This window comes from Python bivittatus, unplaced genomic scaffold, assembly GCF_059951505.1.
Source record: "Python bivittatus isolate LINGU-HERP-01145 unplaced genomic scaffold, Pbiv_v1 ctg000980_np1212, whole genome shotgun sequence".
Lineage (NCBI taxonomy): Eukaryota > Metazoa > Chordata > Lepidosauria > Squamata > Pythonidae > Python > Python bivittatus.
In genome coordinates this window covers 27991588-28013206 of record NW_028277125.1, presented here as the reverse complement: position 1 = coordinate 28013206, position 21619 = coordinate 27991588, and the positions used below count along the sequence as shown (strand labels likewise).

The 21619-nt window shown below is 36.9% G+C and overlaps 1 protein-coding gene and 1 long non-coding RNA gene across 2 annotated transcripts in view; one reads left to right on the top strand and one right to left on the bottom strand.

The window, feature by feature from the left end:
• ATR (ATR checkpoint kinase) overlaps positions 1-21619 on the bottom strand; it is a 56519-nt gene that overhangs the window by 2101 nt on the left and 32799 nt on the right. Inside the window, exons 31-46 of the mRNA XM_088132425.1 lie at positions 21094-21185; positions 19577-19754; positions 18570-18746; positions 17011-17170; positions 13401-13580; positions 13004-13146; positions 12294-12391; positions 11323-11555; positions 10564-10698; positions 8911-9111; positions 8141-8284; positions 6772-6922; positions 6445-6601; positions 6029-6182; positions 2369-2520; positions 1698-1803 (exon numbers count right to left, since the gene is read on the bottom strand). Of these exons, the coding sequence (XP_087988551.1) occupies positions 1698-1803; positions 2369-2520; positions 6029-6182; positions 6445-6601; positions 6772-6922; positions 8141-8284; positions 8911-9111; positions 10564-10698; positions 11323-11555; positions 12294-12391; positions 13004-13146; positions 13401-13580; positions 17011-17170; positions 18570-18746; positions 19577-19754; positions 21094-21185 (2461 nt within the window). The remainder of the gene's footprint in view (positions 1-1697; positions 1804-2368; positions 2521-6028; positions 6183-6444; positions 6602-6771; positions 6923-8140; positions 8285-8910; positions 9112-10563; positions 10699-11322; positions 11556-12293; positions 12392-13003; positions 13147-13400; positions 13581-17010; positions 17171-18569; positions 18747-19576; positions 19755-21093; positions 21186-21619) is intronic.
• LOC148213560 (uncharacterized) overlaps positions 1-21619 on the top strand; it is a 52177-nt gene that overhangs the window by 4004 nt on the left and 26554 nt on the right. The window contains exon 2 of the long non-coding RNA XR_015794473.1: positions 13074-13165. This is a non-coding gene — a long non-coding RNA (uncharacterized LOC148213560). The remainder of the gene's footprint in view (positions 1-13073; positions 13166-21619) is intronic.

Genomic DNA, 21619 nt, shown 5'->3' with positions numbered 1-21619 from the left:
AAGTAATCTGTATAAGAAAAGGATACCATTAGTATACTAGAAGTTAAATTTTTAGTGATAACAATTCTAACTTCCCTCTCCCAACATAGAAGATTGAGGTTCCATCTCCACTGGAGGTTTATTATTAGCTAGAACTGAGTAGTTTGTACTATACACTAAGCCAAAAATTACAATTTACATACCATACAATGTAAACTGGGTTCACTTAATACATTAAACCAAGCCAACTACTTTATGGCTTAGCACAGTGAATGAACCCAGGCACATACAGTGGCTGTGTTCACACAACACAATACAGCTATCTAGTAAAACCTTGTAAATCAGTGTCACACAATTATGGATGTCCCAGTCAAAGTGGGAGTGTCTACCACTGACAGATCTCCAACCATCTTAAATGACAGATTTTTTAATATATTTAAATATATATATATAAAATCAACAGCAGACTAATTAGGGCCAACACCATTGCAGATAGGACTGAAGAAGCTTACATGCAACCCCTTTCTTCCTATGTACCATCTTCCCATGAAGGATGCAGGATGAAAGAAAAATGGAAAAAAAGAGGAAAGAGCTCCTAGAGCAGTTGTTTTTATCAACCTGCTGTAGGATTTATCTCTGTCCCAGCAGTCAAGAGTTGGTTAAACCTGTTAGTCATCTTCTTATCAGAAAACATGGCTATCTGGGGGACATTAGTTTAACCACAAAGAACCCAAGAGTTGTTTAGGCTATAATAATTCCTCTAATTCCAGGGTTGATTGGATAATGATGTTCATCATAGCTTGCTAACTCAATCCATGACTCAATAATCACAGCCAATGCATACTTTATGGTAAGAGCCTTCTATACTAATAATAGGATGCAGTTCCATAAATGATTCATTTAGTCTTCATTGATACACATTAAAGAAAGTGGTGAGTTTCAAAACGAGTATGTTTCAAGCTGAATTTTGAATTCTTCAATTGTTTAAATTCTGATGAGAATTGTTAAAAACTGATGAGAAACAGTGGATTGGGTATGCATCGGAAGATTCTAGATTTATCAGAGACAGTTTGATGTAGTGGTTAAGGAATTGGGCTAGAAACTGGGAGACTATAAGTTCTAGTCCTGCCTTGGGCACAAAACTACCTGGGTGACCTTGGGCCAGTCACTCAATCTCAGTCCTAGGAGCAGGCAATGGCAAACCATTTCCGAAATCTTGCCAAGAGAACCGCAGGGATTAGATCAGGTAGTCACCACGAGTCCACAATGACTTGAAGGCACCCCCTCCCCGAAAAAAAGAGATAAACTGTATGTATATTTTGGTAATAAAAAAATAACCATTAAAAGTATACTCTATAAAGTTTACATGAGATCAGCAAATTCTTAAGTATCATTTTCATATATATCATAAAAATCAATGTGCATCATAAAAATAAATATTTCTGAATACTATTTGGTATTAAGGAATGAAAAACTTATAAAAAAAATTAAACATTGCTGAGCTGATGAAAAGCAAATGGGCCAAAGGTTCCAAAGTTTTGTAGTTATCTGTTCCTCTTGTGTTTGATCTTCCTGAATAAATTCAGTTTCATATTCAAAGCAAGGTTATGTTGCTTAATATCCAGTTATATTTGCTTACTTTCCTGGTACAAAGTTTGAATTTTTGGTTTACAAAAATAGTCCGTCTTGCTGTTTAGCCCTGAGTTTTACCAGCTTACCTTTTCATTGACAATTTCTCCAGTTTCATTTACTGCGGTTTTTGTATTGCCTCTAACTGGTTTACTCCACTCTACAAGAGGATCATGGAGAAAAGTCTTCAAAACACTAGATTTGGGAGGGAGGAAAGAAAATATATTTAGTTGCATTTGTTGTAATAAGTCTCATTAGATTCAGTTACCACCCAGAATTGCTGGGAGTGGAGTAGCATATTATAAAATAATAATAATAGTAATACTAATAATATTGTTGTTATTATTTCTAGCTTTCTATAAGAGCCTTAAAGAGGAAATAATAAGTGCATTGTTTCTGAGCTGAAAGTCTGTGACTAGAGTTTTATCTACTTCTGTTTTCCCACTGCAAACCACTTTATAACTCTTATTTGGGAAGTACCATGAGGAAATCCAGAAGAGATAATCACAAAATAATTTTGTGTAGCTCTCTTGTACTATAAACAGAACTGGTTTATAATTGTATGACTATCATGTTTGGCTTAACCCTCTGAGTCACAGAAACAAAGGAAAGAACATGTAATACAGTACTACCCATTCAATATTACAGGGGATATTTATGCAAGGTAGCATGACTACAACAATGAAATTCTGAGATTGAGATGATTGTTTAAGTTAAATGATTTTTTTGATGCCCTGCTTGAAGAACACTCTTTCTCTACCTCATGAGTGGTTCTCTCTGGTTACGCATAAGTCTCAAGGTAACTTCACAAGCTCTCCTGAAGAGCCCTTCTGTGCCCATGGGACCCATCCCATTGACCATGTTATGAGTAAGGCGAAATGGAACAATTTCTGGAAAGTCAAAAGTTTCTCCCTTTAAAAGAATACAAGAAGAATAAGTTCAGCAATTCATGCTTCTCTCAGAATGAAATGCAGCAGAATCTTATATTGCTTATATTATACAATTCTAAGAAAACTTATTTAGGTTACAGTGGGGCAAAAAAGTATTTAGTCAGCCACCAATTGTGCAAGTTCTCCCACTTAAAAAGATGAGAGAGGCCTGTAATTTTCATCATAGGTATACCTCAACTATGAGAGACAAAATGAGAAAAAAAATCCAGAAAATCACATTGTCTGATTTTTAAAGAATTTATTTGCAAATCATGGTGGAAAATAAGTATTTGGTCATCTACAAACAAGCAAGATGTCTGGCTCTCACAGACCTGTAACTACTTCTTTAAGAGGCTCCTCTGTCCTCCAGCCATTACCTGTAGTAATGGCACCTGTTTGACCTTGTTCTCAGTATAAAAGACACCTGTCCACAACCTCAAACAGTCACACTCCAAATTCCACTATGGCCAAGATCAAAGAGCTGTTGAAGGACATCAGAAACAAAATTGTAGACCTGCACCAGGCTGGGAAGACTGAATCTGCAATAGACAAGCAGTTTGGTGTGAAGAAATCAACTGTGGGAGCAATAATTAGAAAATGGAAGACATACAAGACCACTGATAATCTCCCTTGATCTGGGGCTCCATGCAAGATCTCACCCCGTGGGGTCAAAATGATCACAAGAATGGTGAGCAAAAATCCCAGAACCACACGGGGGGACCTAGTGAATGACCTGCAGAGAGCTGGAACCAAAGTAACAAAGGCTACCATCAGTAACACACTACACTGCCAGGGACTCAAATCCTGCAGTGCCAGATGTGTCCCCCTGCTTAAGCCAGTACATGTCCAGGCCCGTCTGAAGTTTGCTAGAGAACATTTGGATGATCCAGAAGAGGATTGGGAGAATGTCATATGATCAGATGAAACCAAAGTAGAACGTTTTGGTCTAAACTCAACTCGTCGTGTTTGGAGGAGAGAGAATGCCGAGTTGCATCCAAAGAACACCATACCTACTGTGAAGCATGGGGGTGGAAACATCATGCTTTGGGGCTGTTTTTCTGCAAAGGGACCAGGATGACTGATCTGTGTAAAGGAAAGAATGAATGGGGCCATGTATCGTGAGATTTTGAGTCAACACCTCCTTCCATCAGCAAGGGCATTGAGTATGAAACGTGGCTGGTGTAAGGTTTGCCCCATTCGACAGAGAAACTCCTGTGACACGTGTGGTTCACAAGAGGTTTACTCATGCGTAACGTAGCAGTCACAAGCAAAGCCAGGACTGGCTTGGTACATTTACATTACTCCTTTATAGTTGTCTCAATCCCCCCGTGGGCCCTGTTGCTAGGTTACATATAACAAATTAGATTGCAGATTGCCCCCTGTAATCCCCCCCCTTCTACTGGAATGGCAGGTTCAGCCCAGTTCTCTTGTTTCTTTGATTGTTGTGGCCTGTGGCGTGGTCGTTGCCTTCCTTGGGGCTTCTGTCAGCACAGCCGGGAGCATCCCCTCCCGCGCTGATCTCTTCCTCAATTCCGCGGCTCTTTCCTTTGTCTATAGCGCCCGCGGCCCTCTGGCGTTAACACAATGCATCCGCTCCAGATTAGTGAAGTGGCGCCAGGTGGCCCATTCGTTAGCTTGCGGTTTCGCATTTCCTCTTTCTGTGCTAGCGCTCGAGCGGTGAAATTGACTAAAGTGCGGCTGGGCAAGTTCCTAGGCGTGCGGTGCAGGCTGAACCTGACAGCTGAGTCTTTCAGCATGACAATGATCCCAAACACACCACCCGGGCAACGAAGGAGTGGCTTCGTAAGAAGCATTTCAAGGTCCTGGAGTGGCCTAGCCAGTCTCCAGATCTCAACCCCATGGAAAACCTTTGGAGGGAGTTGAAAGTCCGTGTTGCCCAGCGACAGCCCCAAAACATCACTGCTCTAGAGGAGATCTGCATGGAGGAATGGGCCAAAATACCAGCAACAGTGTGTGAAAACCTTGTGAAGACTTACAGAAAATGTTTGACCTCTGTCATTGCCAACAAAGGATATATAACAAAGTATTGAGATGAACTTTTGATATTGACCAAATACTTATTTTCCACCATGATTTGCAAATAAATTCTTTAAAAATCAGACAATGTGATTTTCTGGATTTTTTTTCTCATTTTGTCTCTCATAGTTGAGGTATACCTATGATGAAAATTACAGGCCTCTCTCATCTTTTTAAGTGGGAGAACTTGCACAATTGGTGGCTGACTAAATACTTTTTTGCCCCACTGTATACCATTGTAATGTTAATACAGCGTATTTCACTCCTTTCCAATTTACTTTGGTATTTGTGTATACACAGGCTGATTACCTTTTGTTGTGAACCAATGTTAAATGTAATATAAATGTAAAAACAAAACATGTATTTGTGATTTTATTATTGAGGATAGGGATGTGCAAAATATTTAGTGCATGGAGCAGCTCTTTTGAATGGTTCGTGGCTACATCAAAACAAATGTTTCAGGTGTTTGGGCCTGTGCATCAAACGAAACAGGGTAGTTCTAATCCACGCAGAAGTGGTTTGGCAATTAAGGGGGGGGGTAGGAATCAAAGGACATTGGCAGCTGAGAAGAGATAGGGAAGGGAAAGAAGGAAGATGCTGGGAAGATTGGGGGGCAGTGGAGTATGCTGCTTTGAGACATCGGCAGCTGAATGAAGGGAAAATTAGGGGCAGGCAGCCTGATGTGATGTGATAGGCTTCTCTAGAACACTGGCACTTGAGTGGGGGTAAGGTAGGCCAGTTGAACATGACATGCTGGTACTTCAGTAGCAGTGATGACTGAGGAGAAGGATGGAAGATGCTGGAAAAATAAAGGCCTAGGCAGGCCAATGGGATAAGCTCATATCAGGACATTGGCATCAGCAACTCAGGGTAGGGAGAGAGAAGGGAGGATGGTGGGGTTGGAGAGTTGGGTGGACAAACTCTTCCGAGCTGGTGAGGGGAAGATGGGACAGAGATTATATGTACCAGCCTTGGCCTACTCACCTCATCCATTGTTTGTTTTGTTGAGAACTGGAGACAGCTAAAGATTTCTAGCTTTTGCTTCTGCTAAATGTAGGTGGTTCAGAATGATTTGGTAGATCCTCCAGAACACAATGATTTTGTTCTGGGTTCCAAAAAAAAAAAACCAGTTCCCACTGAAGCACACTCCTAGTAGTAGAACATTTTGGAAGGTTTTCTACCCTTAAAGACAGTCTAGAAATAGTTTTAAACAAATGAAGTGACTGTGCTTTATGTAATGATTCATTTTGTCCTTGGAAGTTAAAAGAACATTTTTTTGTATTGGAAGTGTTGTTTGCAAAGTCTGGAAGTTAAACTTGCTTGGAAAAATTGTAAGAGTACTTCAGGTAGGCCTAATTGCAATTCACCCATATGCAATTGTTTTGCCAACATACTTTGGAATAAAAAAAAGTTTTTAATTAAAAGAAAAGCAAATTTAATATTTAGCTGCTCACCTTATTAAACAGACAGTTGAAATCCACATGCACACATTCACCTGTTAGAGAATCAAACAGAATATTTTCTCCATGACGGTCCCCAAGACCCAGTATGTACCCAACCATTGACATAACTGCCGTGGAACGACAATAGGCTGATCTGCTACTGTACCTAGAGAAAACAGAAAGCTCAAGATGCTTTAGAAGCGCTTTGGTCATTTTGTAATAACTTGATTACGTGACAGTTTGTGCACTCAGAAGGAACATAAAAAATGTGTAATTTATGAAGATTACTAAAGTATTTGAATTAACAAAATTATAAAGGCAATCAGATTTTCTTTTAAAATTCTAGATGCTATTGCAGTGTAATTAAAACAGTATTGTTTAAATTTGTACACCGCCTGATTCCTAATGACTGTGGAAAAAAGACTGACCATGAGGTAGGATCAGGGAATTTTCTCAGAAACCACTCATGAAAAATTGGAGGATGCCGAGGAAGTAGAGTTTCTTTGTAAACTTTTAGCTTTTCAGATAAAGGTGCTGTCTTTGGAATGATGCACTGACGTAGCTCTTTACCAGTCATGTAGATGCCTGCAAAATAAAAACTAACATATTACACTGCATATCCTATGACAAATATAACCAGTAACAGTTGGTGGACCGTTGCAAATAATCATGCTGCATCCACTATTCCGCCTTCCCTATCCCCTGCTTCACTATTCTACCCACACTCTTTGAAGACTACATCCTTATTATTTTACCTTTTTCTTTGTATAATTTGATTAGGATATTTCGTAAACCGGCAGTGTTGTTCACCCATTCAATGATTCCACATTCCTCATTCAGGGGTATTACGGCATAGGTTCGGATGTGGAGTTCTCGTCTTCGTGATTCTGCATCCTTTCTTAAGCACTATGGGAGAAACGTGCCATCTTCCATAAGATTAATGTAAAACAGTACCTTTAATTTTCAATTCAATTCTAATGTCTCTTCTAATCCAAAATTAAAGGTTTGTATTTCTAGAAAGAATACACACACGCACACACGCAAACACGCACAAACTTCAACTGCTTTCTTCATTTCCCCCCCAAAAGATTCGGGGAGTTAGTTATGCACAATCCAACATTATTAAAAATTTTATATATAATATTTCTGCTTAAGGCCATCAAAGCATTGAAGAATTTAAAACAGAATTACAAAAATAATTTTAACAGAAAAAATAGAAATTTTGACCAAATAATTGAATCTTTTTTCAAACAAAAACACTTTTCCTGTCTGTTCAAAATTTGGCAAACATGAACCAAAATGACTTGGTAAATATAGAAGGACAAATAATATGGGATCTTTTCATAAAGAACATGATGTTATATTTTTTAGAAAGTAGACCACCACTGAATGTATTAAATCAGGTTTGATTAAAACTGGAAAACCTCCTCAACTCTTTAACATGTTTTAAATTTCCCTTGCCCTCCTTTCTTTATGGTCATGTATAGAAGGCATATTAAAACTGGCAATCAACAACACTGGCGGCATTAATATGGCAATATGGAAATTAATGAAACCATAGATATTTGGTGTTCCAAACTTATAATTGAATGTCATCATAGATACCTACAAGCCTACATGGTTACAAGTGAACACAATGCCACCATATACTTAGCATTACATTTAAACTAGTTATTAGCTGTATTGTTCCCTTCATTTTGACAGTGGGTTGGATCCAGCACATAGATCCTTATCATTTTACGCACACATAAAACAAGACTTCTAAGTAGTGGAGAAGTAAATTATAATTTGAGGAGTGGGCAGAGAAGCATGAAGTAGTGGTCTAGGAAGATTACAAAAGCAGGCTTTGTATCAGTTTATGGGCTGTGGCAAGAAAGTGTCTCTTCCCTTGAATATGGGTAATATTTTTAACAACAAGCAAGTCATGGGTGATTGATAAGCCACACTGCTTACACTAGGGGCAGGAAGTAAGATGAACTCCAAGCAAGCATATTTCTGTTAATCAATTCTGGTTAACCATTATATACAAACATTCTTACTGATAAGTCTGAAGCTAAGAAAACATTTGGTGGACTATCAGCAGCCAGGTTTGCAACATATTCAGAAACACATTTAGAAATTAACCTTATTTATGAGGGAATTGAACTCCATTAGTCGACAGTCTTTTCTAAGATCATCTTTAGGCTTACACATCATGATATAGGATTTCCCATCGGAACCTTTTAAAGTAATCTTCTTGGGTTTCTGAAGAGATGGAAGGATTTCAACCTACAGTAAAAGAGAGACACAGTTCTTTCACACTGTCTCAGCCAACATAGCTCATAAGGTTGTTGCTATTGTGAGGAAAAAATGCTGCCTTGAGGTCCTGAAGAAAAGGCAGGATATAAAGCTAAGAAATAAATAATTTATTTTAAAGACTTGATTTCATTTTTCCATTTCACTCTGGAAACCAAGAGAAACATTATTTGCTTGGGAAAGTAAATTTAGGTCCAGGTATAAAAATGCAAGTAAGTTTAAGAGCCTTTTCTACCATGGTGCTCGCCCTTTGGAACATCATCCCCCTGGAGCTTAGATTGGCCGATACCCTACTGGTCTTTTGGAAGGCTCTGAAGACATGCTTTTGCCACTGCAGTTGGGGATCTGCTCATTGGCTATACTGAATGTGATGGATTGTACTCTACTGTGGATTGTGACTAAGTTTTTGTGTTTTAATATGGTTTTTAATAATGGTTTTAGTATGGCTTTGTACATTTGTTTTTATTTGCATTTATTTTCATTTCTTTATTATTCTTGACGTTGTTTTTAATTATTGTGAGCTGCCCAGAGTCACATTTGTGAGATGGGCAGCTTTATAAATTGAACAAACAAACAAACAAGGATGAATAGATACTAACTGTATCACTAAAACTTTCAATGTAAGCCCAACATCCAGGAAATGGATCATGATTGGAATGTGTTCCAGGAACTGAAGGGAGAGTTGGTATCATTACAGATTGCAAAGGAATAAGAATCTGACTAAATGTTTGGTCTTCTACCAGCCTCTTGAGATTTTTGAAATGAATAGCCATGCTTAAAGTGGAGGTGTTTCCATCGACCTGAAAAAAAAATTAAGAATAGTAATCAAATGCAAATATTAAAGTATATAATTATCTTAACTTTTAATGTAATTTTAATATTCATATACTTTTTTCAAGCTCATCCTTACTTAATTTAGGATCTAATTTCAGTCCTATAAAACAAATGCAGGGTAGTGCTGAACTAACCTGAATAAGGTAGTAATAAATTTGAACAAATCTACTAAAATGTTCCAAGTGTTCTAACCTCTTGATAATAAATGACTGCTACCCAACTAGTGTCCCTCAGCTGATAAAATGTGTCTATCCATGGGAAGGTGGTACAATTTTCAGCTATTATCCCTTCTCCCCGACTCTTTTTCATAGTGTCCTGGATGAATCCCTGACAGTTAGTCTTTAGATGAATCCAGGAGCTACCTATTGCATAGGTGTATAATAAACCTAAATCTGACCTAATTAAGCCAAATGACTGAAGAATAAAAACATCTGGTCATATTCCTTTACTAGGTCCCAATCAGTTACAAACTTTTGTGCATAGGCATTGCCATTAACCTATCATAGTAGTATGATGGTGATGACTGTCAAGAAGTTAGCCAGAAAAGAAGAGGAGACAATTATTTAGAAAGATGGGAAAAAATAAAATGATATTCCACGGTTACAGAAGGATCTTAAAACCAAATGAAGGCAATCACCACAAAGCAGGGAATTAATTTTGCACTGGAATTTTATGTGTCAATACTTGGTATGCTTCAGAACAATACAATAGAAGTGTTATGTTAAACAGTTGAAATTTTATTTTAAAAAACTAGATATGTGACATCTTAATCCTTTAATTTATGGGGGCATGAAAAACATTGGTTTTGAGTATGAAAGCTTGGAATGCAGGCAATTATGCCATTTTTTGATAGAAAAAAAGGCATATTTTCTGTGAAGCAGTAGGTAACAACTGTTCTCATATTTTAATTGTACTTCAAAAAAAAAAGCCAGAAACTAGAAAAATCACAAAATCTGTTCCAGAAAAAATTGCACTTTGCAAAAGGGGAGGAGTTCGCACTGAAAAATCTCTCTGCTCACCATTCTTTTGGTGATTCCCTTTGTGACTGCAAGAATGCTAGCTGGATATCACAATATGCTTTGATTATAAGTGGCCAATAGTTGCCTCTTTTAATTACCTAAAGCACATTTAAGAGCAATTATGTTGATGGTCTTAGTTTAGATTTAGTTTAGATTTAACTCAACAAATTCTAATTTGGTTATGTTTTCAAATCCACTGAAATCTATGGCATGAACAAGTCTAAATCCAATCCTTTATAATATTTTACTGTCCCATTTAACAAAGAATGTAACTTATTTGTAGATTATAATAAAGAGCACACTAGAATGAATAATCTACTTTCACAAAATGAACATCTGAATCTATCAGGAATGCTAAATTATAGAAAACAAAATAGTTTTGTGCAGAATATGCATTACCGATTTATTACAAAGTTCTAGGAGTTTATCCGTCAGGCGAGCTGCATCCACAATAAACTTGCCCAAAGATGCCTTCATATTAATAGCCTTGTTTAAGATTTCTTTGCATCTTGTTGCCCGCATTGGATAGGATGACTGCAAAAAGGCAAAAAGTTCTATTTACTGTGTTTCAATTTATCCTTCAAATCAAAATTTTCAGAGCAGCTGGCAATCACACACAACATTACATACGCACAGACACATGCACACAATTACAACAAAAACAACTGCATCAAAATAAATTCAGCAGAAGTTAAAAGCTTGACAAAGAAAATTGACCTAAAAGGCATTAACATAAATCTCATGTGAGTCTCACACCACCCAAAAACAAACAAAAAAACAAAATAAAAACACAACAACTGAGCAGCTCTTTTTCCTCATAGCTATGTATCTCAGTTCAGATGTGGCCCTTGGGGGAACATTATGGCAGACAAGGTGGCTGTTACATACACACCTTCACTCCCACCACGTTTTACATGTGTAGGTTCAACACCTGCAGGGGTCTATTGAAAATAAAGAATATCATAATTACATGATTTTCTTCACTCATTCTGGATAATATCCTTGATCCAATACCTGGGATACACATAAACCTTCTGCTCACATGGAACATTTCAAGAAAGCAACATCTCTACAAGTGTAAAAGTTAAATTGTTTTAGTATTGTCTGCAGGGGGAACTTTTAGCTAAAACAAAAATGGAACTACATTTATGAAGTTACCTTAGATACAGCAGCCATCATCCACATCGCTTGTTGAGGGTAGGCTAGAAAAACCTTAGCAATGATTGCCATAAGAACAAGGAAGACCTCATCGTGTGAATGGCAGATTCGGGAAATCAGCTGAGAGAAAGCTGTCAAAAACTGATAAGGAGCCAAGACCTGTGTATGCTCTGTAATCACTTTGTTGATTTTAGCCAAGTCATTTTTCATTTGTGCACGATCATGGCGACCAGCTAGACAAAGCAATGCACACCAGTATTTTATTTCATGGAAAAAAGAATCACATACGCAATTCCTAATCAAACAGATTTCCAAAATGCCTTTTTTGATATCTACATTTAAGCAATCACCCTTCTTTATCTTTTATTCTGCAGCTGTGTGTTGCAATTCTATGTGAACACCCATAAGAACACAGAACACCCACATTTTCTCCAACCATATCCCTGTGTGGAATAACTTAATTTCATACAAGCCATTTCCCTGAGTTCCAGAAAACACCATCTTATCCAATATAGTTCATTAATAACTGTAACACTGCATTTTAATCAACATCTCTAAAAGTTAGATAAAAACATATTAAAAATGGACAGAAAAAGAATATACCTCCCTTTTTAGATCTGGATTAGATTAGCTGTGGCCATACTTGGTAGCTGCTTATTCAGCTAGCACATGTGTTATTCTTTCTCTCTTTCTCACATGCAAGCACCTCAGCTGTTACTCTTTCTTACATATTCACACATAGCTACCACGCATACACCATATGACCCAACTGATAGTTTACTTACACCAGTGTTGTCCAAACTTGGCCACTTTAAAATGAGTGGACTTCAACTCCCAGAATTCCCCAGCCAGTATGGGGAATTCTGGGAGTTGAAGTCCACTCATCTTAAAGTGGCCAAGTTTGGACAACACTGACGTACACCTATATCACCTGAACCCCAGTGCAGAAACAGTACTTTTTTATGTCTTACCTTTCTCATATTCATATGCTTTTGCTCCAAAGTCTAGCCACAAAGACAACATTCTTGGCATTGACTGGTATATGAATTGGTTTCCAAAATATAAAGATCTGAAATTAAAATATCAACTTGTAAAATGTATATTTTATCTATGTCCTATTTTCTTCTGTGGCTTGTTTTTACTTTATCTCACACTAGAGTTTTTAAATTACATTTTATATAATATGTTCCAAGAACAGGGGAAAGTGCAATGGTATAAAATTGCTATTTTATTGATATAGTTTATAAGAATTAGCATTTTTAGATATGACTTTGGATATTTGAAATATGTTGCCTCTATGATTATAACTGTATTTATATATATTGTCATACAATGTGGTTATTTAATGTACTCTTTTTGGAAGGGATTTCCGCTTTATTATACTTTTTTTTAGCTTCTTTTGTTTACTCATTAATTTAAATAAAAATGTTAAAACATCCAAATTGCTCTTTAAATCAGAACCATCTGTTGTTGGCCTACGGCCACTGGCCCTGCACACTGATGTTGGCATTCAACAGCAAGGAGAGGGATGCCAGTTCCCTCACTCTTAAACTGGCACAGTTCTAGTCATTCCACAATATGTTAATAAATATCTAAAAAAAGAATATCTAAAAGAAGGGAAAGAGACGGAAGAAATAAATGAACATAAACAAAGATCACTATATGCATTTATTGAACTAACCTTCCAAAATGAATAACAATGTATTTAATCAGGTCTCCCTGTTTTTCCATCTTGTTCTCTGTTACTGTAGGCATCACTTTATCATAGTATTTAGCAAGATAAAAGTGCCCATTCTCCCATTCTGGCAAGCAAGTGGTGACATCCTGGGGGAAAAAAAATGGGGTAAGATTTTATTTATAATTATAATTAAAATTTAGTTGCACGAGTTAATTATTATTTCAGGAATTTATAAGCTCCTTCTAGGGTTATGCTTTTCCAAAGTAACATACAATCCTAAAATAGAAAAATAAAAAACAAGGCTATGTAGATTGCCCCAAAAGAAAGCTGACATGAACAAAAGTAGTCTAGCTTGAATTTTAAAATTACATTATTTAAATGTTCCACTTCTAGTGTTTACCTTGTATTTTTTCATTACTGCATTACTCTCAAAGTTGGCTGTTTCTTCCATAAATCTGCCCACCAACAACAGGGCCTGCCCATGAATTAGCTTACTTTTAGCATCACACAGTTCTTGACTATCTGGAAAACATAACTCAACTCCCTTTTGAAGAATGATAAGACCCTGATGAGCTTCACCCTGAAAAAAAGGCAAAAAAAAAAAAAAAGTTAGCATTCATTTTACTAATTTTATCACAGAAGGTTATAAATATACCAGGATACAAACAGTTATGGATAGTTTTTATATTAATCACATATAAAAATGAATCTTTCTAATCACTTTTGGAAATTGCCTATTAACCATTTTAAAGCTATTGGAGACCTTTGGAATGACAACTTTGAAAAGTCTTCATTGGGTGAGTTTATCTTCAACTCTGAACAAAAGAAAAATTAATGTTAAGCTTAAGAACTTAAAGAATCTGAAATAAACAGCAAAAAGATAAATCAGATTTTGATCTTAGAAAGTTATAAATGGACTAAGGGTCCAGATAAATTTGGAATATTGAAACTTTTACAATAAGATTTTGGAATTAATTATAAAGAACAAACAGCTTCTTGTAGGAAATAGATCTGTTTTGGTTTTTGGAAGACATAACAGAGATAAGTAATTTCATAAATTAAAAACTGGACACTAGTGGGGACTAAAGATTTTAGGCAGAGGAAAAAAATGCAAGCCTATAAAATGCAAAACATTACAACAATGAAAATACTAAAGGAAACTTTTGAAGAATGGAATCAGAAAACCATAGCCACAATATCAACTATGTCAGCAATGATGTATGCTTCTATGGATAGACTACAGTGGGGCAAAAAAGTATTTAGTCAGCCACCAATTGTGCAAGTTCTCCCACTTAAAAAGATGAGAGAAGCCTGTAATTTTCATCATAGGTATACCTCAACTATGAGAGACAAAATGGGGAAAAAAATCCAGAAAATCACATTGTCTGATTTTTAAAGAATTTATTTGCAAATCATGGTGGAAAATAAGTATTTGGCCACCTACAAACAGGCAAGATGTCTGGCTCTCACAGACCTGTAACTACTTCTTTAAGGGGCTCTGTCCTCCACTTGTTACCTGTAGTAATGGCACCTGTTTGACCTTATTATCAGTATAAAAGACACCTGTCCACAACCTCAAACAGTCACACTCCAAATTCCACTATGGCCAAGACCAAAGAGCTGTCAAAGGACACCAGAAACAAAATTGTAGACCTGCACCAGGCTGGGAAGACTGAATCTGCAATAGGCAAGCAGCTTGGTGTGAAGAAATCAACTGTAGGAGCAATAATTAGAAAATGGAAGACATACAAGACCACTGATAATCTCCCTCGATCTGGGGCTCCATGCAAGATCTCACCCCGTGGGGTCAAAATGATCACAAGAATGGTGAGCAAAAATCCCAGAACCACACGGGGGGACCTAGTGAATGACCTGCAGAGAGCTGGGACCAAAGTAACAAAGGCTACCATCAGTAACACACTATGCCACCAGGGACTCAAATCCTGCAGTGCCAGATGTGTCCCCCTGCTTAAGCCAGTACATGTCCGGGCCTGTCTGAAGTTTGCTAGAGAGCATTTGGATGATCCAGAAGAGGATTGGGAGAATGTTATATGGTCAGATGAAACCAAAGTAGAACGTTTTGGTCTAAACTCAACTGGTCGTGTTTGGAGGAGAGAGAATGCTGAGTTGCATCCAAAGAACACCATACCTACTGTGAAGCATGGGGGTGGAAACATCATGCTTTGGGGCTGTTTTTCTGCAAAGGGACAAGGACGACTGATCTGGGTAAAGGAAAGAATGAATGGGGCCATGTATTGTGAGATTTTGAGTGAACACCTCCTTCCATCAGCAAGGGCACTGAAGATGAAACGTGGCTGGGTCTTTCAGCATGACAATGATCCCAAACACACTGCCCAGGCAATGAAGGAGTGGCTTCGTAAGAAGCATTTCAAGGTCCTGGAGTGGCCTAGCCAGTCTCCAGATCTCAACCCCATGGAAAACCTTTGGAGGGAGTTGAAAGTCCGTGTTGCCCAGCGACAGCCCCAAAACATCACTGCTCTAGAGGAGATCTGCATGGAGGAATGGGCCAAAATACCAGCAACAGTGTGTGAAAACCTTGTGAAGACTTACAGAAAATGTTTGACCTCTGTCATTGCCAACAAAGGATATATAACAAAGTATTGAGATGAACTTTTGATATTGACCAAATACTTATTTTCCACCATGATTTGCAAATAAATTCTTTAAAAATCAGACAATGTGATTTTCTGGATTTTTTCCCCATTTTGTCTCTCATAGTTGAGGTATACCTATGATGAAAATTACAGGCCTCTCTCATCTTTTTAAGTGGGAGAACTTGCACAATTGGTGGCTGACTAAATACTTTTTTGCCCCACTGTATGTCCAAAAGATGTTATTGAAGAAATGACAGATGCAGAAAAAAAATTAGCTGACAAGATAGAGATGGTATTGAAAGTAGATTTACAACTGACAGGCCAAGATAATGACTTGTTAAAGGATGTTTCATTGGTTCTACAAAAGAAATTGGCTGATACTTTTAAAATTCAAAAGGGGAATACTGTGATGGAAGGCATGAGCGGGGAGGATTCTGGAAGGGAGCTTCAAGGTTACAGGGAGGGGGAGTGACATTCCAAGCATGTCCTCAGCCCCCGGCTGGACTGTGTGAAAGTAAGGAGGAAGAGACTGGCCCCTCCCTAAGGGCTTGGTAGTTAGAGTTGCTCTCATTGGGGAATTAGAGTTAGTCTGGCAAGATTCTGTCTATTAGGTGCAAGCTAATAAAGAAGCTGAGCTGATTTCCAGACTCTCTCATGTGATTCTTGGGCTGAACCTGACAAATACAAATGATGAACCAAGAGAGTGACCTGAACAATTTTTTCCTACTGGACTTACAAAAGAGACTTGTTAAAGCCTTGAAATACTCTGTGTGATGGGACAAAGAAGAGGAGAAATCAAATCCAATAACAATATTTGAATAAACTAAAAATTAAGATATTAGAAGTAAAAGCAAGGAATATAAAGTTGGTTTATTTGATCAAGGTTAAAACAAGATACGTTGTTGCTTCTGGCAACCATTTATGTACTTTTGCTGACTAAAGATGATGCTTTATGGACTTGTCTATAGATAGGGATGAGATATGGAGTGAAGAAATAATTGTAAACTTGTGATGAAGGTTGGAAGTCACTTCTTTATATATTTCTTTTCTCTTCCAATATTACATTCTTTTTTCTTTTCTCTTTTTTCCTTTCTCTTCTCTTTAAATTTAGTTTGTATTAGATTTTACTATTATAATCAACATTTGTAATAAAATCATATAAAAAAAGGAACACTGCCACTTTGTAAAGAGTCTATAACATACTCTCATCTAAATACTATTTTGCTTTAGAGAACAACCTTCTGTAACACAAATATTTAAACTGTAATATTCAACACTACAAAATATTTTTTCTGACTATATTTCATTTAAATCAGGATGAACAAGCTTAAGTGTTGTCCAATAATATATGCTGAAAATTAAAAAATAGAGGGAGTAACATTTTATCATATTTACCTTTGACCATAGCCATTTTGCTCTTTCCACATAAAGTTCAGATAATTTGGATTCTCCAGCATTGAGGAGAGCATTATAAGCTGTTTGGTGATGGCCAGCTTTACGGGCTACTCTGGCACTTTGGAGCCAACATTCTCCCATTTGCTCACTATAATCCTCTCTGTAGTAATATACATTGTCAAAAATACAGTGAGACACTTACGACACTCCATAATTGTGCCAAAGAACAAATTCTACAGTCTTCAGTAGAGACTAATTCAAACTAATGCTTTGAAATAAGCTACAAAAAGTTGACCCCTTTGTAGTTTCCATATGAGCTATTTATCAGGAATCTACTTAGCTTGCAATATTATTCATGTTAGTATGACTTTCTATATAGTGCTATCACTGTGAAATTGGCGGGACCTTAACCTACTAATTTAGAATATTATGCACGGCTTTGTTTCAGCAGGAATTAAAGTGAACTTGGTATGCTTGAAAATCCAAGTAAGCATATATAATTTTGGTTTGATAGCATTTCATGTAGTATTCTTATTTCTTATCATTTTAATTTTGCTTTTTTTCAAGCTTCCATTACCATTTGTAAAAGACTGGGTTGTATACTAATAGCTGACAGGGAATATTCTTCTCTTTAATTCTCATGATTCATAAAATAGCATGGTTTCATTCACTGCCATCAGCTTAGATGGCTTTAAAAGGGCATTAGAATAGAATCAGAGGAAATTCCCAGTTGCTAGAAAGGAACAACAAATAAAATCTTGTGTTACCTATTCATTTGTTTTCCACAGGCATGGTTGCCCATGATGGCAAAACAACTGTCAGATTAGATAGCCCCTTGGTTTCTTATAGTAGGATGTTCTTATGTTGTTATAATAAAAGCATAACTTACAAAAACAGCATAGATTTTGGCCCATTTAGATACTGGATAGCTGTCTCTGTATCTCACAGATTTTATTTATTTATTATTATACAGTACTTTTCCTCACTTTTATTTTTTTGTTGATTCAAAGCAGTGTACATACCTAATATTCTCACCTATTTTGACCACAACAACTCTGTGAGGTAGGTTGAGCTGAGAGAGTGACTAACCCAAAGCCACCCAGTTTTCATGCCTAAGAGAGCCCTAAAACTCATAGTCTCCTGGTTTCTAGCTCAGTACCTTAGCCACTACACCGAACTGGTTCTCTGATGCTGACAAATGTTAACTTAACACACCTACCTACACAAGTTTAATTGATTAGAGTATATGAATTAAACATAGCTTAGAAAGCCAATCTGATAGCAAACCTGTATCTAAATCTCCAGTCAGCTATGAAGCTTGCTATCTATTATTTAAAGTATCATTTCACAAAACTGTTGCAAAATCAAGATCATGTAACCCTTCTGAGCTCTTTTTAGAAAACAATTTTCCTTTTGTAAAAGGAATTATACTTTTGTATAAAAGTAACTGGTACTGATACTTCCCTTTCATAACTACATTTCAGTCCATTTTAATTTGCAATTCACATCATAAAAAGAGAAAGAGGGAGGGAGGAAGAAAGTTCCATGGCAGAGTTCACCTTTTGGCAAGCCCAAGCAAAGCCCTTCTAAGTGCCAGGATTGGCTCTTTAGCTCTGTACGAGTCCTGTGTCATTTCTAAACGAGCATGCCAGTTCAAAGAATCTTTACCATAGTAATTATCAGGCTTTTGAAGTAGGGATCCAACACTGTGCTCCAGCTCACAAAGCATATGTAACCTATGATTTAAGAACATTTATCTATTAAAATAGCAATCAGATAGCTACAGACTTTAGAGTTTCCCTTGTAATTTTACCATCCTGCCATTTCAATGTATACAAAGATAGTTCCATTCTTCTTTTTTTAAAAAAATATTTTAATGGGAAAAATGATATTAAAATACCACATTCTTTAAAAATCCTATTTTTTTAAGATTAAGAAGAGCTCATTCTGGTAATAGTATTTTTCGGAGAACTACCGATGTGTCTAAACATCCTGAAATTCCCTGTTGAATTTAGTGTTGCCAACTATGGAACAGATGATTCAGTTTGTGTTCCCCAAATACGATAACTCCATGAACAGAAAAATGGATTAGTCACACTGTTATACAAGCTACCAAGATAATATATTCAAGGAGATTTTGAATACTCAAAATACACAATATACACTATATTGCTTACATCCCCTACCATTCAGAGTCTGTACAATGGGGAAGCTTCACAACACTAATTCGTCAGAAATCTCAACCTTTAAATGTTTATACAGATTTGCCCAAGACAAGGGAATCACAAAATTTCAAATTCATTATTTTTATTTATATATCTGGTGTTTTACTGCAAATATGACCCAATGGTTTTTTTGTCCCAGGACTATTTAAAACACTCACTGTTTTAAAGACCAGTGCTGACCAGTGGAAGACACTGTTGAGTCTTCCAATGGTCAGAAGAAAGATGGTTAAGAAAAAATACAGTATATCAGAAATACATTAAAACAACCTAACATTAGTTTTTTGAAAAATATGCAGAAAAAAAATTAATAGCTTCAGTTATTAAATATATTAAAAATATACCTGATAATATATTCATATCCTCGTTGGTAGGAGCCCCTTTCAAAACTTGCTGCTGAAAGAGGAACTATCTGTTCTGCTCGGACAGTTCTCAAAGTTTCATAGAAAGTGGCAGCTTCTTTCTTTTTGGCTGACAGCAGCAACTGTCCAAGCCTAATACTCCAGGTATTAGATTTCCCATCTAATTAAAGAAATGTGTCAGTGGGGGAACCAAAATTTAATGTTAATATAGTCAATCAACACATCAAAAATCTGATATATACACATAAACACAAACACACACAAGCATATGTATATGTGCGTGTGTGTGTGTATGGTTTACAAGAATTTTATAACAGAACCAGTTATAAACATTCCAGTTTATATATGGAATGTCACAAATTACATTAATGTTGGTATTTTACTTGCTATAGCTATGCTAGATACATTTTTTGTGAGAACCCTTATAAAAGCATATTGGCAAAATAAGCCTAAGATTTCTCCACTGCGCGAGGGAATGGACTAGATGATGCCCAAATTCCCTTCCAACCCTTAATTTCCATAATTCTATGACTTCAGTACTGTGGTGCAGTTCACACAATGTGTTAAGCCAAAACCAAATAAGCCACATTAAATTTTAGCAAGTTTCTTAACCCAAATTCTGTGTGTGTGTGTGTGTGTGTGTGTGTGAGAGAGAGAGAGGGAGGGAGGGAGGGAGGGAGGGAGGGAGGGAGGGAGGGAGGGAGGGAGGGGGAGGAGTTTGATCAATCAATCATAGCATCTGACACACCCAAACCAACAATACTTTAATTAAATCTAAATCTAAAATAATTGTTTTTTTTTAAATGGCTCAGATCTTAGTATATTGTGAGATCTTGGTGTAAGGGCACTTAAATTCCATAAGATTGCAGCATATTTCCTTTAGGGGATGATACTTGGACCATTGCGCCATTTCCAATTTCACAGTGAACATACAGGAGGCTTACTTATCAGATCAGAGAACTTGGACATCTCTCTCAGGATTTTCTTCATACTTGATATGGGACCCACTATTGAATTATGTTCTGACCTAAACTGATGACATTTATCCTGATTCTTCCTGCTGTTATGTGCTTAAAGGAGACCGTTTTGGAACTATAACTCTATTAAATTCTCTAGCAGGTAAAAATCCCAAACCTCAGGATTTTTTTTTTTTATGAAGATGGAAACACTAGCTAGCCTAAAATATATAAAATCAGTACTAACTGAAATAGTAAGGATGCTACCAAACTGGTAGCCCTGTTGCAATAGACAGTATGCATTAATAAAACAAGTCCAATTCAAACAACCTCATGCAGCCTTCTAAGTGTCATCTGAAGGATTTGGTGAATTTGGAACAGTGTGGGAATTGAAAAAAAAACACAAAAATTGAGAGACGATATCACTGAATATTGTCTTCATACCTCTGATGGATGCTGCTTTCTATTATTCCCTCCTAATAATCAAGGGGAAACTAAGATAAAATTGATACTTAACAAATATGACATATCTATTCCAACAACCTGAAGCTAAATAATTTTCCAGGGAATCCCACTGTGTCAATTTCCAGGCAGCCTCTACTCTGTAGCTGTTCAATTCGGGTGTCCATTCAGGTCTAGTAAAAGGAGAAAGGAAAGTTAGATCAAGATATATAATACAAATAGCATGACAGCCAGTTTAGTGTAATGTTTAAGTACCAGCCTAGAAACTGGAAGACAATGAATTCTAGTCCTGCTTTAGGCACAAAGCCTTGGGCCAGTCACTTTCTCTCAGTCCTAGGAAGAAGGCAATGGCAAACCATTTCCAAAAAACCTTGCCAAGAAAACTGCAGGGACTAGTCCAGGCAGTCACCAGGAGTCAACAGTGACTTGAAGGCACACACACACACACACACAAAAAACCCACCCACCCACTCACACAAATAGTATTCACTATTCTGTAAGGCTTAAGGCATACATTTTACCTGTAATTTGCTCCCAATTTTTTAAAAAAGGCTGAATTTTTTGGCCACTGTCACTCTAGGAGGGCTGCAAAAGGGATGCTAGCAGG